This window comes from Grammomys surdaster, unplaced genomic scaffold (assembly GCF_004785775.1).
Source record: "Grammomys surdaster isolate TR1022 unplaced genomic scaffold, NIH_TR_1.0 125977, whole genome shotgun sequence".
NCBI classification, from domain to species: domain Eukaryota; kingdom Metazoa; phylum Chordata; class Mammalia; order Rodentia; family Muridae; genus Grammomys; species Grammomys surdaster.
Window position 1 is genome coordinate 2,837,957 of NW_021620793.1, and position 15,592 is coordinate 2,853,548.

Below are 15,592 nucleotides of genomic sequence, written 5' to 3' on the forward strand. Positions count from 1 at the left end.
AAGCTTGGGCCCTGCACATTTCTCCTGGCCCATAAACTGCCTCCTTTCAGGTCTTGAAGGGCAAACACAGCTGAGAATTCTGCCCCTGCCCAAGGACAGGAGAAGAAGGGTCATCTGTTCCTGGAATAAACTCTGGGAAAGGTGCAAGAGGCAGATTCTGGTGGTTTCTAGAGCCAGCACCAACTCTGCTGACACATGAGTGTCAGGCTCAGCAAGATCAAGGATCTCAGCTTGCACAGGCTGGGCTGAGCAACACCTCCCCCTGGAGACTCCACAGTGAAGACAGGAGGGACGCTATGAGGTCCCTGAGCCGAGTAAAAGGAGGCAACCAGGGTCGGAATGGACCTCTGGATGGGAATTGACTTCCTGAGCATCCAACCATTTTGTACCTGCTGGACCACAATATCCATCACCATCAATACCCACAGTCACAATAACCCTGAGTGCAGTGGTTGGGATGAAGATGGCTCCCAGAGGCTCCCAGGGAGTGGCACTCCCAGAAGGTATGGCTTTGTTGGAATTGGAAGTGTATCACTTGAGTTTCAGAAGCCCAAGCCAGGCTCAGTGGTCTCTCTCTCTCTTCCTGCTGCCTTCGATCGGGATGTAAAACTCTCAGCTGCTTCTCCAGCACCATGTGTCCCTGCAGCCAACCCTGCTTCCTACCAGGATGACAGACTAAACCTCTGAACAGTAAGCCAGACTCAGTTACTTTTTTTTTCCCCTTTATAAGAGTTGCCATGGTCTGCTGGGCGGTAGTGGCACACGCCTTTAATCCCAGCACTTGGGAGGCAGAGGCAGGCGGATTTCTGAGTTCGAGGCCAGCCTGGTCTACAGAGTGAGTTCCAGGACAGCCAGGGCTACACAGAGAAACCCTGTCTCGAAAAAAACAAAAAGAGTTGCCATGGTCATGGTGTCTCTTCACAGCCATAGAAATCCTCACTAAGACCCTGACAAAAATAAGATTCCTGCCAACGAAGTGGCCTTCAGAGCCACACACACTGTCCTCCCAGTGGCTCCTTGTGGATCCTGGGGATGTCAGTGAAGTATCATATGGTCATCTGTTTGGTGAGCCATGCATACCAAAGCTAAGGTCAGGGAACGCTGCTATGACCCAGGTGGCTCATCGGCCATCAGAATCCCCCTCCCTTCATGCTGTGAGACCTGGGGCAAAGCTGGAGATCAAGGAAGCTCATTTCCAGACTCCTCACCCTACAGCGATGTGTGACCAGGCGCCTGCCAAGGACAACCTTCGATCCTCCACTGTGGCCCCTTGAATAGTGTCTCATGGACCAGGAGGCTCAAACACTCCCCTCCCACACCTGAGATGCTCGCCCAGGACCTGTCAAAGGGAAACCTTTCCTGTTCTATATGTCGTGGTGGTCTAAGAATCAGGCTAACTTTATCTTCAGGGACAAGGAGTTTCTAGATGTCTAGCAGGTGCATTCAACCTCCAGGCCTCAGGTACAGCACACAAACCATAAACTAACTTAAAACATGGGATCTTTTTTTTTTTTTTTTCAATTCTTTACGTTCTATAACTGGGCTGCACAGTTCTCAAGGGTGACCTCTGCAGATGGCGTCTATCACAATGTCTAAAGCTTGAATGCACTTTGAAAGAGTAGGCAGCATGTGCGCCCCCAAAAGCCGTTCCCTGAAGACACTGTGGGCCCAATTTCTCAAAGCACCATGGCAGCTGCATCATAGATGGGCTTCCTACCTTCCTCAAGGAACCTTCTGGAAGTTTCCCTGAAGCCCAGAGCATGGGTAAGATGCCTCACAGGAGAAAGGGGGCTGAGGGCTCTTTCAGGGAAGCTGGGCTGCACTGGAGGCCCATTGGCCTGTGATGTTTGGGCAACTGGTGACCAAGGACTTGGTCTTCTTACACACCAGCATAGGTACAATGTCTCCCCAGCATCAGGGCTGCATGACACACCACCTCACAGGGAAACAGCACTTGTCTGAGTGGTGAGAATAAACCCAGGCCCTTCTCAGAGCCCAGCTTGGGGAAGCAGAAGTAATTTGATGTGACATAGGGAAATATGTGACATCTCTGTGATGAGTGATATATCCGGAACCGGCCCCCAGGCATCTCTCCAGCAGAGCCCAGCACACACTCAGTCCCGAGCAGGGACGTCCCGAAGGCTCCCAGGAACGTAGGACAGACTCATCAGTAGATCAGTGTCCTGGTCTATCAAAGATGGCTCCCGAGGCCCCACCCATCCCTCTCTGAGAATCTATGTGCAGTTAATGGTTGCTGAAGGGAGAGGAGACATTTGCTTTAGTGGTGAAGCTGCTGTCAAGTTGCCAAGAAACCCCTCATGCAAACTCCTGTAAGCAACCCTAATGAGACTTGGTGGGGGTGGGGGCGGACGGGGGAGGGAGACTAATTGGTAAGAAGACCGAATGAGCAGGTGTGGGAGGGACAAGAGAAGGTGACAGGGACACATACAATTAAAGTACATGTATGAGAATGTCAAAACAAACCATTATTATGTAAAATACATACCAATGAAAAACTGCAAGCACATTTTTTTTTAAAAAAGCCCATTCACTTTTCATTCCTCAGAGCGACTGACACCCTGGGACAGGACACAGTAGGGGCCAACTCCAGGAAGCTCAGAATGGCTGGGAGGGCCCAGGCAGGCCTCCCAAGTCTGTGCTCTGTCGCCTGTCACTCACCTTGCAAGGCCTCTTTGGCTCTGGCCAGTTCCTGCTCCTTCTGTACCAGCTGCACCCGGAGCTCAGTGGCTGAGAGGACCTCGGAGCATTTGCCGCCCTGTGACTCCTCCAGGTCCTTCGCCAGCATTTCCTTCATCTGCCGGAGAAGGTGTACTTCCTCCTGAAGCTGGACCACTTCCTCCCGCAGGAGCACTAGGGGATAAAAACAGTTGGTCTTTGAGTCTCTAAGGTTTAAGGTCCCTTACTGTCTGTCCACGCAGGCAGCATGGTCTCAAGAGACCCTGTCAGTCTTTTGTCAATTCTACAAATTTTATGTTCTTTCTTGAGGTCTTGTTTATTACAAACCACAGGGATTCCCAAGCAGTCAGGACTGCCAGATTAAGAAAGTACAATACTTTAAGGCAATGGTGGCTCACAGCTTTAATCCCAGCACTCAGGAGGCAGAGACTGGCAGATCTCTCTGAGTTCGAGGCCAGCCTAATCTCCAGAGGGAGTTCCAGGACAGCCAAGGTTATACAGAGAAACACTGTCTTGAAAAATCAAACCAAAACCCAAACCAAAAAGAACACCAAAGTAAAACAGGAGCTAACACCCCAGATGCACAGGGACCAGACCTTAGGGAAACCATTGGCCATTCTTACGGTAAGTATACCCCAAGTAGCGTGTGATCACACTTAAGCTTGGAGTGAATTTGTACTGTCCTATGATCTAATTTGACTATGCTGTCTGTTTTTTCCCCGCCCGCAGGGTTCTCCCCTCCCACGGCCACAGGCACAGGAAGGAGAATGACCCAGGGGACTAACATTGCTAGAACACCCCGAGGGATTGGGTGAAGATGGAGAACGAACAGCAATTGCTACATTTGAGCCTGGCCAAGAGCAGAGATGGGGTGGCCTTGGCAACACAGGCATCAGAACAGGTATACCCGGCACAGGGCCCCACCGTCCAGCCCAGCCCCCACGGTGAAGTAGCCAATGGGAACCAGGCACACCTAACAAGGGCCCAGTCTCAAAAAACCAGGCAGGAAAAGCAACCAAGGGAAAATGCATGCAAGGCTCCTGCAAGCTAACTAAGCACCCACACTGGCTGGGCAGGCTGCACAGCTTGCCGGCTCTGCTCTGCACCTTCCGTGATCAGGGCCAACCTGTCACGTGGCGGTTCTGGGATCACCGCACAGGGAAGGGTCTGTGTCTACAGGCCTCACTCTTCTGATCTGTGAAATGGGGGTATATGAAACTTAAATGGAGACTGGGGGTGCGGCTCAGGGGTAGAATCGATGCCTAGCATGCCCAAGGCCCTGAGTTCCAATCCAAGCCCTACTCCAAGCCGCTTAAATGTAGCTCGCATCCTGCCCACAGTACTTTAGTGTCACCAGCACACACAGCTCTCCTTGCCTTCTGCATAGAGGGGACTGAACACTCAAATCAGAAACCATGGACAATGAAGGACCCGGAGAGCAGGCTTGGCTTTCTGCCTGAGAGGGTTTGGTACCTTGCGGTGTGTCCTTGGATAAGACACTAGCCATCTCTGGAACTTTTTAGGGGTGCTTAGAGGGGACTAGCACTCTTTGTAAATCTAGGTGAATGTTGTTGCTAGTATGTGGGAACAGTCTCTGGACTCTGGTGTGTAGCTGCACAGCTCAACGGTTGCCAGCAAGAACAGGCGGCTTACTGGGTTCAAATTAATTAAGAAACGAGCCAAGTTTCTCAGCTGCACAGGGCACACCTGCTTCTCAGATGCAGGAGACTTAGGCACAGGGCAGTGCTCAGTACAGACTACGGACCTTCCATTCCAGCCAGTGTAGACAGGCATGGGGAGACAGGAGGCAGGTGCAGCAGCTGAGCCAAACACTCATGCCCTGCTCAAAGGAATCTTCCAGGTCAGCCCTGCCCTCATCCAAGCACAGAAAAGCAACAATACCATGAACCATACCCCTCTGCGCCAGGAAACCATAATCCTCAGTCCTCTGGACAGGGAGTAGGCCAGAGCGCAGAGAGACCAACAAAAGCCACAGTCAGGCAACTGTTGCTGGGAGATTTCGCTCCCCATGGAGCTAGCTTGCCAGCCCAAGAGGTCCCAGGTGCCCCTTCCCTGAGGAAGAGGGGGTGCAGCGTAACCCCCCAACGGTACATCCACGATTGGTGACCATGGGAGCTAAGACCTGCCACTCCATAGCCCGTCTCCTTTAGTCTGCAAGAATTCTGCTTTTTAAGAAAATGTTACCTCCCAGCACCCGACGCAACTGAGGTTGCTTACATGACAAGAGTATAAAAAAAAATTGTTTTTGAGAAGAAATGCCACTTAAAGACAAAAAAGAAAAAAAAAAGACTGAATTTTTTTCCCCCACATTTTATCTTCGGAGAGTAGATTTAATGGCTGGAGCTGCAACAGCCACCTAGTAATAAAGAGACAATCAATGTCTTGACTAGATCGATCTTCACAATAAGCCGTGAAATAGCAACTGTCACACCAGCTTCCTAGATCAGGGGTTGGAGGCATACGGGGAGTTAAATGACAGGGCCAAGCTCACAAAAAGTCAAGAGCAAAGCCAGGCTTTGGGCCTGGGCGGTGTGATGTCAGCACCCTGTTCTAGCTTCTAACACACAGTCTAGTTCCGAGTTCCGAGACATACTCTAGGAACAGTAATGGCTGCAGATCTCCTCATACAAACATCCCGGTGTGGGTCATGAGAGCTATAGAGTCCGTGCTTAACTGTGGGAACCTCCATAGTGGTCAGACCACCTACTGTCCATTGTTAACCAAAATAGAAGGCTCTGGAGAGGAACAGCCTGTGGGTGACTTTAGCAACAGAGTCCAGATCGGTATCAGTCCTGGGCTGGTGTGACAACAGAGTCATGTGCCCTCCTCCTCCTCCTCATGACCCTCTTAACTCTCCCAGGAGCTCCCTTGTTGTCGCTCCCCATGGTGGGGTAGATCTCAGGGTCTCAGCCTTTGCCCCATGTTCATGGTCCCTGCAGCTCTTGAGAAGAATGTGGGGTTCCTCAGAGACAGAGTAAGGATCTTGTCACTCGCACCATGGTGCCAGTTCCAGGCAGGGTCCTGGCAGGCCTGTGTCCACGGTGCTGGGTGTTTCAGATAGAGGCAGGCTAGGCAGCTCAAGGCAGTTAGTGGGGCTCAGTCACGGTTACGTCCTGATGTGGACCCCTGGCATCTGATCTGAAAAAATGGAGCAAGACTGGTTTCCCAGCCTTCAGCAAACATCAAACAAAGCAACTGTCTCTCAGGTTCTGTCTAGCCTTTTGACACTGTGACACAATGTTGCTACCTACAAAGTCCAGGGGAACTACAATGGCGCTAACAGTAATTGTAATACTAATAATAACAACAATAATTTATATATGATCTAAGTTTTAAGCAAGTTCACCACGTTGTATAGGGCTGCATTCATAGCTATCATGAGACACATGCTGCCCAACAGCCACAGACTGGATAGAAATATTCTGGTCAAGGGCAGTTTATCACCAGCAGTTTGTTTTGTTTTGAGATAGGGTCTCTTTTTTTACATAGCTCTGGCTATCCTGGAACTACACTGGCCTTGAACTCACAGAGACCCACCAGACTCTGGCGGTGCTGGAATTAAGTTTGCCACCACACCCAGCTCAATTTCCTGATAGAGAAGGTGTCCTCTGTCTTCTTGGAGAAGGCTCTGGTCTCAACACCTAAGGAACCCTGAGCCACAGCCTCCCTGACTTACAGAGTCTGCTAAGGGAGCAGTCAAGGCCCTTATGCAGACCCTGCCAAGGGACAGAGAACAGAGCAGAAGGGCCTGGGTGAGGACGTTGGGCTCAGGGACTGTTGCCAGCTACCTACGTGGAGGGACACGTGGGTCACCAGCCAGGCATATACCTGCTCCTGAGCTCGGATTCTGCCCTCCTCCGGCAAAGTAAATTTAGAAAGGGAGCCTCAGCCCGAGCTAACCTGTGCTCTCTAGCTGGCCTCTTCAGAAGGATACCTCGGTGGCTGTGTAGACTGACTTCCGTTTTTGGACTGTGGACAAGAGGACCAATACTCCCAGGAGGGTCACTTGAGGCATATATGCATGGAAAGACGTGAGCGAGGCCCAAGGCACAGAGAGGAGTTACAGAAGAACAATCACCACTGTCCCCTCTAGCCTTTAAGAAACCACACCCGCCACCCTTTCTGTTCCCCTGGTGGCCCGTGCTAGGTGCTAAGTGACAAGATCCTTCCCTAAGGCCACAAGGCAACCCTGTGCTGGACAGACACTTGTCTCTCTGTGGGCTGGCCCGAGCCTGGTCTGAGCTGGCCTGGTTACTACAGGGTCTGGGCCAAGTCCTATGCAGCTGGCAAGGCTGATGCTTGATAAATATTTGAAGCAAGGTGGGATGAGACAGAGGAGGAAGGGATCCCAAAAACAGAGTGAGGAGAGGGTTGCTAGCAGCCCAGGGCAGACAGCGAGGCCTTCCTAGTGGTCCAGTCCCTCCCCTGTGCTACACTGTACAGAGACGAAACGTCTTGGCTGACAGGTACATTGAAGGCCGTTGATCTCTTCTGCCTGGGTGGTACCAGCAACACCTCCCTGGTCCTCTAGGGTACTCCTCAGTTCCTTGTGACATCGGTGTCCCATCCTCACGTGAACCCTGAGGGATAAGCCATCAAGGCATCTTAAGGGATACTAACATCAAGGGACACAGTGTGTTGGGGGGGGCAGCGGGAGGGGATAAACCAGAGTTTCTCTCTCCTGAGGGTGTCAGACTAGAAGCTGACTCGAGGTGATAGGCATAGCCTCTTAAGCTCAAATTCCCCCCACAACCCCCTGTTCCCATGGTTGGACAGGGGATCCCCAAACCGCCCTAAGTAGTCACGACTGCTTCCATCTTTCCCTGGCATCCGAGAGGAGCAGGAGTCCTAAGTAGGGACAGTCTGCTATAAAGCTAGCTCTGAAAGCACCCCGGATTCTGTGATGGTCAGAAGTGTCGTGGAGAAACACAGGAAGAGCCAGGATGCAATGGCATCCGGTGTGTGCAGCCAGCCAAGAGGGCTGCAGACAGGCCAAGGTAGCTCCAGGACTGACTAGTGCAGCCTCCCTGGGCCCGGACTGTCCTCCTTCCTCAGGTTAGGCTTGTCTTGGTTCTGCTTGGGGTGGGGAGCGGGAACTGGAAACAGTCCCCTCTCCTCAGACCACCACGGCTCCCACTAGCCAGGTCCTCTGCCTGTTTCAACGGGTTTCCCAGGCCACTGTCCCTCGAAGCTGGCAGAAAAGGGGCTGGGGCTTTCAAGGACTCCCATGTTATGTGACCTTGCCACTCTGAAGCTTCATTCCCAAACAGGAAGGACTACCACCTTCAATTGATGCTGTCACTCATGGCCCCTCACCCTTGCCCCAGGCCTGCAGAGCCCCCGGGCTAAGGTAATTCTTACTCAAGTGTAGGTGTGGCTGGGCATGGTGGGCACTGGCCTGCCCTGCGGATTAAACTGCGCCTGTGAGGACACTGGCCTAATCGCCCACCATCTTGCTCCCTCAGAGGCCATGGTCCTCATCTCCCCACAGGGGGGAGCTGAGATGTACATTCAATATCTCAGAGCTCCAATTATCTCCCGGGACAGGGCTGTGCAGTGACTATGGGCTACGCTCTGGTGATGCAGCTAAAAGCCCTGCCCTGGGAGGGGGGCTGTAGGAAGCCCGAGCGTAGGGGCAGACTCAAAATTTAATCTGAGGATTGTCCCCTGGGGAACATGGGTTTCCTTGGTCTGCCGGAGACCTGGGCATCGTGAAGCTGCATACATCCCTCACTGGGTGGTTCTAGCATCGAATACACTGTCTGGCTTGGGCGAGTGGCAGGGAGGTAGTGGGTGACTACAGTCTGGCCAGGGAGGAGAGCAGGTGAATGAATCTTGAACAGGTAACTAGTACTAACTACACAGCCTCCAAGCCTTTTGGTGGCTTTTGGTGGCTCTGAGATGCCAGCTACTATCATGTGCTTGGTCGGTCAGGATGGGAGAGGGACAGACGGCCACTTCCTCCAGCCTTCTGTGGAAATATTGTTTTGGCTCTTATCAGAAGCATCACGCTAACTACAGCTCACCTAAATCTAGTGGGCCGACAGGGCTAGCCTAGGCTTTTCATACAAGGAGTTACACAGAATTTACGACCTGAGCCACAATGCCACTGCTTCTTCTGAGAGGCTGGCTTGCCCACCTTTTCTTCCCTGTTTCTTCACATCCCTGGATGAGGCTCTGCTGAGGGCTAAACCTGACTCCTTCATGTTTTACTATTTTGTGTATATGTGTTCATGTATGAATGTGTACTTAAATGAGCTACTTACGGCATACATATATGCTTATACATATATACTTAAGACAGGCTACTCATAGCATACATATATACTTAGAAGTCAGAGGACAACCCTAGGTGCCAGTCCTTGATTGTCACCTTTTTTCCAGATGGGATTTCTTTGTGTTCACCATAGCATCTGCTGGGTTAGCTGGCCTATGAGCTTCCGGGATTCTCCTGTTTCTACCTCTTTCTTAGGAGCTTTGGGATTAAAGATATACGTCTTTGCTTGGGGTCTGGGGATCTGAACTTGGGTTCTCACACGTGCAAGCATTTACCTTCACAGCCATGTTTCCAGGTCCCCCTTTCATTTTTGACACAGCATCCTCACTGACTTTGAAACACCTCTTGGGACCCTCCCCTGGCCCCCCTTGACTGACCAATACTGATTCACCCTGACCACAGTGAATGGTTCACAGGAAGGCACCGTGACCTAAGCCCGCCCACCCAGAGTTCGTCCTCAGATTCCAGGTGCTCCGGGGCTGCTAACAGCCCTCCTTACCACCATGAATAACAACCAACAATGTGTAGCCAAGGTAACGCACACCACACCCTACAAAGTGAACACTCACTTTAATGTTCACGCTAGTCTGAGCCAAGTTTTCTACTGCTTGCAAGAGAAAGAGAATCCTGGCAAATCGATTCGGCCAGTTTTGAAGGAGCCCCCACCCCTACAAACACGAAGGCTACCTGCTGGGGGCCAAGACCTCCAAGCTAAGATACTCCTCCAGACACAAGAAGCGACATGGGTTGCTGATTTTACTTTCTTAAGAACTGTGAGCTTCCCCCCACCCCCCAACTACTTCTGTTCCCACAGCTCTTTATCCTCAGGGACCAGCCTCTTGCTGCCCCCACGGGCCTTGCTCCTCTTCTGTTACCCGCAGGTATCTTGGAGCACAAACCGCAGAGATCTTGAGTTCACAGCCTGGGGTGGGTATCCACCCAGAGGCTGACATTGAGCTTGGACCAAGATTCTCCTCAATCACACACAGAAGAGGTGGGGAGCAAGCAGCGTTTGTTCCAACCCATAGCCGGCATGACTCAGAGTGTGGACCAATCAGCACAAGCAGACGCTTGTGGGCGTGGCAGAGTAGGAAAGCCCGTCTAGCCTGTGTGAGAGGTCCTGCGTTCCTTCCCCAGTGCTGCAAAAACAAGCTAACCCCAATTTTCAGGTGCAGAGCTTACAGAGGTTAGCTGGCTAGTTCAAGGTCAGAGAGCTGGTTCTGATGGCTTAGGTGCACCCCAGTTCTAAAGTTCGTCAGATTCCAAAGCTCAAAACCAAGCTCCTTCCCTAAATGGCACCCTGTGAAATACCATGAAAAGAGGCTGACCAGAGGGGTCAGACCTCAAGTGGGCTTCTCTTTGAGTGACCTTTTGCCCTCCCAAAGTCAAACTCTAGAAAGGAGGTGTCCATGGGGTTGGAGTAGTGACACATTAGTCACCAGATGGCCCTACATGTTTCCCTTTCTTGTGGAGCCAGAGAGGGGTGAAGGAGTGTCCAAACCCTGGAAATCTTATCCTGAGATGGAGAAGCGTGGTATTTCTGTCCCCCTGTCCCAGGCCTGAATGTCCTGGCACACACAGCCCTTTGCCCCCACCTTTGCCTTACCAGGGGAGGTCATGTTGCCGGTAGCTAGGTTAAGCATCTTTTTCCATTATAAGATCATTCCAGGAGCACCTGTAATTCTTCCTCATGCAAATGAGGCACCCCAGCCCCCCAGCCAACGATGTGCACGCACCTTAGTAGCCCTACTCACTCCCAAAGGTTGAAATGGCTTTTGTCTTTCCCAATAGACAGAGCCAGTTCTCCGAAGGTGCTCCCAGGGATTTACCCACTCACCCATCCAGTCTGGCTGAGTTTCCAGCAGGCTGATTACCCTGAGGGAGAGAGGGACCCCAGCCAGCACTTCCAAACTTTACATAGCCTTCCCCACTCCACTTGTTTCCTTCCTCTGTCTACTTCCCACCAAAGAACACAATCGGGAAGGAGACAGATGAACAGGCATTTGTCACCCCACCACGCAGTAGCCCAGGCCTTCAACACAGAAGCTCATGGCAAGCTGGATCCACCACCTGGCTTGCTGCTGCAGAGACCGAGCTGGCACCCCAGGCCTCAGTTTCCTCTCCAGCTGCCTCTGGCATCCATGGAGCTGATGCAAACCCCTGCCACTGTCAGAGCGGGTTCATTCTGACTAGCTTTGAGGCGCTCTGGGTGCAAAAGCCAGGCTTCCATTCCTATTGTACAGATAAACTGAGACCCAGAGGAAGGGTTGAGATGGGTCCATTACCTTGAGTGGAATGGATCAAACTAGAAGTCAGGCTAGAAAATGTGCTTGTGGAGTCTACGCCAATCTCCAATGTCAACTCAAGGTCAAATATATCAGTGTATATCAAGCCTGCCCAGCAACAGACGTGAATGATCACACAGGGGGACGCAACCATCACACATAAGGAAGTGGGCATCAGGCTGGGTGTGGGTTCCCCCAGAGCCCCCATCACACAGGGGTGGCAGAGGTGAAACACCTGCTTCCGTAGACCTTACTTAAGGCAAGTACAAAAATCAAGTCCAGACTAGTCTGGACAACTCAACAGAATCTGAGGGGCCACAGAGACATATACTGGGTGATTCCTGCTGCCCTGTGACCTGTGACTCCTTCCCCTTAATCCCCTGTGAAAATGACCATAGAGGCCAGGATAAGATTCTGAAGTCAGCTCCCTAGTTCAAATCTTGACTCTTCCAGGAGAAATGGCTCAGGGGTTAAGAGTATGAGCTACTCTTCCGGATGACCCCAGGCATCTCCAAGCCACCCGCAACTCCAGCTCCAGGGATCTGATGCCCTGTTCTGGCCTCTTCGAGGAGTGCGTAAGAGCACAGGCACAGGTTAGTTCTCTGACCCTGGAGAGTTACCTTTTCCCCCTTGTATGGAGAAAAGGTGTTATAGTGGGGCTCCGGGCTGACATGATAATGCTCTCTCCAAACAGCCTGTTACAGTATCAGCCCTCAGGGAACACAGGTAGCCAACCAGATGTCTGGACCAACTAGGGTCTGCAGAACCTGCAGACAGAGTGGGAAAGACAACGAAGTTGTCTCAGGTAGTGTGACCACAGCAGACGCTTGTCCCCAATCCCAAAGGAGACTGTCGGGGGTACAGGGCTCAAAAGCACTGGCAAACACCCTCAAATCCATGTAACTCCCTCTTCGTTATCCTCCTGCCTGACTGAACAGCTGCTTCGGGAGGGAATAAAATACACTCCGCATATTTTAAATGTTTCGCTTATGAAAACCAGCAGGACTAGCTTCATAAACTGTGTAACAGTAAAGTCACTTACGAGAGACTGGTCCCATCGAGGGCTGGGATGGGGAAGGAGTCAGGCTCCCCCAGAGTCAAGTGGCTGGGATTCCCAGAAGGCGCCATCTGGGATATCTCAGAGAGGGCACCAGATCACATCCTGGTGTCCCCCGAATGAAATAAGATCCTCCCTCTGGAATCCAAGTCCAGTCAGAGGAGAGGGGGCACTTCCGGCCTGGGTCTGTTTCCCACACTCCAGGGTGCCTGGGTCTCTAGCCAATCAAGTTAATTGAAAAATTACGTTGGACTGAGAAGAAGCAGGCCAGGCTGAGGCGGACAGGCTCTCAGGAATCCTATTGGTACCCCGTACGTCAGGACTTTAGTGAGGAAGGGTGAGGACCTGGGAAGCTCTGGGCCTCCTAGGGGTTTTGTGGCTCCAGGGCGCTCTGCTAGGCAGAAGGTCACAGCAACTCCCAGCCTCAGACCGGAGCTGTAACTAAGTTGAGCAGAAAACCTGCTCACTACGCACGAAGATGTGGGTTGTCTTCTGCCCTGCATAAAACTGGTTAAGGAAAAAATGTAACTATAATTCCAGCAGGAGAGGTGGAGGCGGGAGAATCAGAAGTTCAAGACTCCTTCAGTGAGGAAATTTAGGCATGAAGAATAAAAACCTAACCCAAGAGTGCAGGCCAGTGAGCATGGGTCTTGTTCACCTGGCTGTCGGATATCGATAGGGTGCCCTCCCCACTCCCGAATCACTACATCCGGGGGTGCTACTCTGGGATGAGCCACAGGCCTACCCCAACACCCAGTCCTAATAAATATAACTGCAAATGAAGCCTGAGATGTAGACCAGCCTCAGGACAAGTGCAAGGCTGCCTGCCTGCATTGCACAGGACAAGATGGTGTCCTTACGCCCAGGAGGCTCTGCAATGGGCCCAGACTACTAAGTCCCAGGACACGGCCTTTAACTTTGTCTTCAATAAACATCTATTATGTTTATTATCTCAACCTAGTGGTGTGTTTTATTGTTCTCGTTAGAAGGAGAAACAGTGACTCAGCCTGGTCACACAGGGTGGGTGGTGCAGCCTAGCCTGAGGCTGGCCCTCCGCCCCCTCCTGTCCATTCCAGCATGCAGCCTCCTGGGCACTCCCAAGTCTCTGCAGGCGGCTCTGTCCACCCTTATCTTCCTAGGACCCCTGTCACGACTGTGAGCATCAATTCCAAAATGGCCTGACCCATCTCTAGAGACATCTGGTATCGACTTCTGAGAACTTCACAATGGTGGGGACCAGTGGGGACCCTATCACCACCCCTCCTTCCAGGAAGCCACGTCCTTCAGACTAGACATAAAGGAAACTGATGTTTCAAATGCTTTATTTGGTTGGGCTGGAGGTGTAGCTTGCTTGCTAGAGTACTTGTCTAGCAGCCAGGAGGGCCTGATTTTGATGTCCAGCATGGTGAAGGACGCCTATAATCCTAGCACTGAGGAAATGGAGGGCACGGGGGTCAGCTCATCCTGAGCTATATAGAGAATGCAAAGCCAGTTAGGGCTACATGAGTCCCTAACTAAAACAAAACGGCAACGTGGCCTATGAACTAACCACATAATCAGGATCCAGACAAATGTGGGTTCTTGAGAAAGAGGGAAAAGCAGTGGGGTGAGGGGCAGTCTCCGGAAACCTGACCCCACTATGGAGCCTCTTGTGTGACTTCTAGCTTTGAACACCTCTGCAGAGGGAGTGTGGCTCAATGGTGAGAAGCAGGCTCCCAATTCCAGGTGTTTGGGCTGAGTCTCTTCCACCCATCCAGAGTCCCAGCAAGTCACCCTGCCTCTCTAAGGCTCTGTGCTCCCATCTGCCTTACAAGGTTGACAAGAGATTGAATTACTCTCCACATTCCAGCCCACCGTGTGAGAATACTACACACAGTTGAGATATTCGCCTTTCTCCTCCTTCCTTGAGAGCTACATCATCTTCTGGTTCTCCTCTTGCCTCGCAGCAGTGTTCCTGAGGGCTTCTGGAACCTTCTGTCCCAAGCCTTCAGGTAGAACATTCTTTGCTGACAGATCTTTCAGAGTAGGGCTTGTAGTAGCCAGGGGCTGGCTGCTCCGGGCAGTATTAATACAGGGTCCCACACAGGAATCCTCCCCTGGCATTCTCCAATTTATGACCAGGGATGTGTCTCACTCTTGCCTGGAGCGGCTTCTCCAATAATATGTCCCATCCTCCCCACCCCAGACCCTGGCTGTCTGGCTCCCCCAACAGTTCAAAGGTCAGGCTTCTTCTAAGCTGAAAGCTGCCTTCTTGGGAGAGCAGAGGGGGAAAGTATTTGAAAAATGTAGACGGAAGCACCGGGTGGCTTCCCACCCCCACTCCCACCCAGCTCCCAACCAGCTCAACAGAATACAGAACACAAGACTCGGCCTGGCACTGTGTGGACCTACTCGAACCAGCAAGACAAGGGCTGTGTATGATCTACCCAGTGTGATCCTACTGGCGCCATCCCAGACTAGGGGCTCTTGACGCCGAACACCTTTATGACAGGGCCTTTTGGAGTGCTGCTGGTGGGAGCCAGAAGCTGCAGGCCCCAGCATCTAGAGCAGCTTCAGCCCATTCTAGAAGCTCAAGAAACACACAAGTAGTGGCAGTCATCCTGACACAAGCTGCCAGCAAAGAGGGGTCAGAATAGGGCTTCCCTGGCGTTCCTTGCAAACCTGCTGCATGCCTCCCATGGGAAAATGAAGCTGCCAATGCACAGACTCCAGCTTGGCCACTGGATGATCATGGAGAAGTGTCTGATTTCAATAAAGGAAAGCTGGAAGTGAAGAGGGAAAAGCACTGGATGGGGTGGGGGTGGGGCTGGGGCTCTGCGCCTGAGAGCCTGGGCACTGAAAATTCCAACTCAGAAAACAGAGGTCTGGAGCCACGTGCCTGTGTATCAGCCTTTCCCGGCCCCGCTCTCTTCAACTGAACCCAAGGCTCTTGCGGTTTCCCATTTTGTCAGCTTCAAACCATATACGTCATGGACTGTCCAGGCCTTGGGCTGGTGACCTCTCCCCTGATACCTGCAAAAGACTGCATATCCCTGGTGGCCGCCTGATTGGAAGGAAGTTGGATGCATGTTCCCTGGGCTCACAAGACAGGCAGGGGTGGCACACACACACACACACACACACACCTGTACACACATGCACACTATAGCACAGCTGGCTGGGGTTTTCAAGTGTCCCAGACAAGAAAGGTTTACACTATCACTAACTTTGGATGAAAGAAAGAAAGAAGGAAAGAATGGAAGGAAGGAAGGAAGG

General features: G+C 51.9%; 1 protein-coding gene across 2 annotated transcripts in view; it reads right to left on the reverse strand.

Annotated features, from left to right (window-relative positions):
* The window catches only part of Kazn (kazrin, periplakin interacting protein), a 361,892-nt gene that overhangs the window by 93,810 nt on the left and 252,490 nt on the right, over positions 1 to 15,592 (reverse strand). For both annotated transcript variants that reach the window (XM_028753965.1, XM_028753966.1), the window contains exon 2: positions 2,680 to 2,871. In XM_028753965.1, the coding sequence (XP_028609798.1) occupies positions 2,680 to 2,871 (192 nt within the window). The remainder of the gene's footprint in view (positions 1 to 2,679; positions 2,872 to 15,592) is intronic.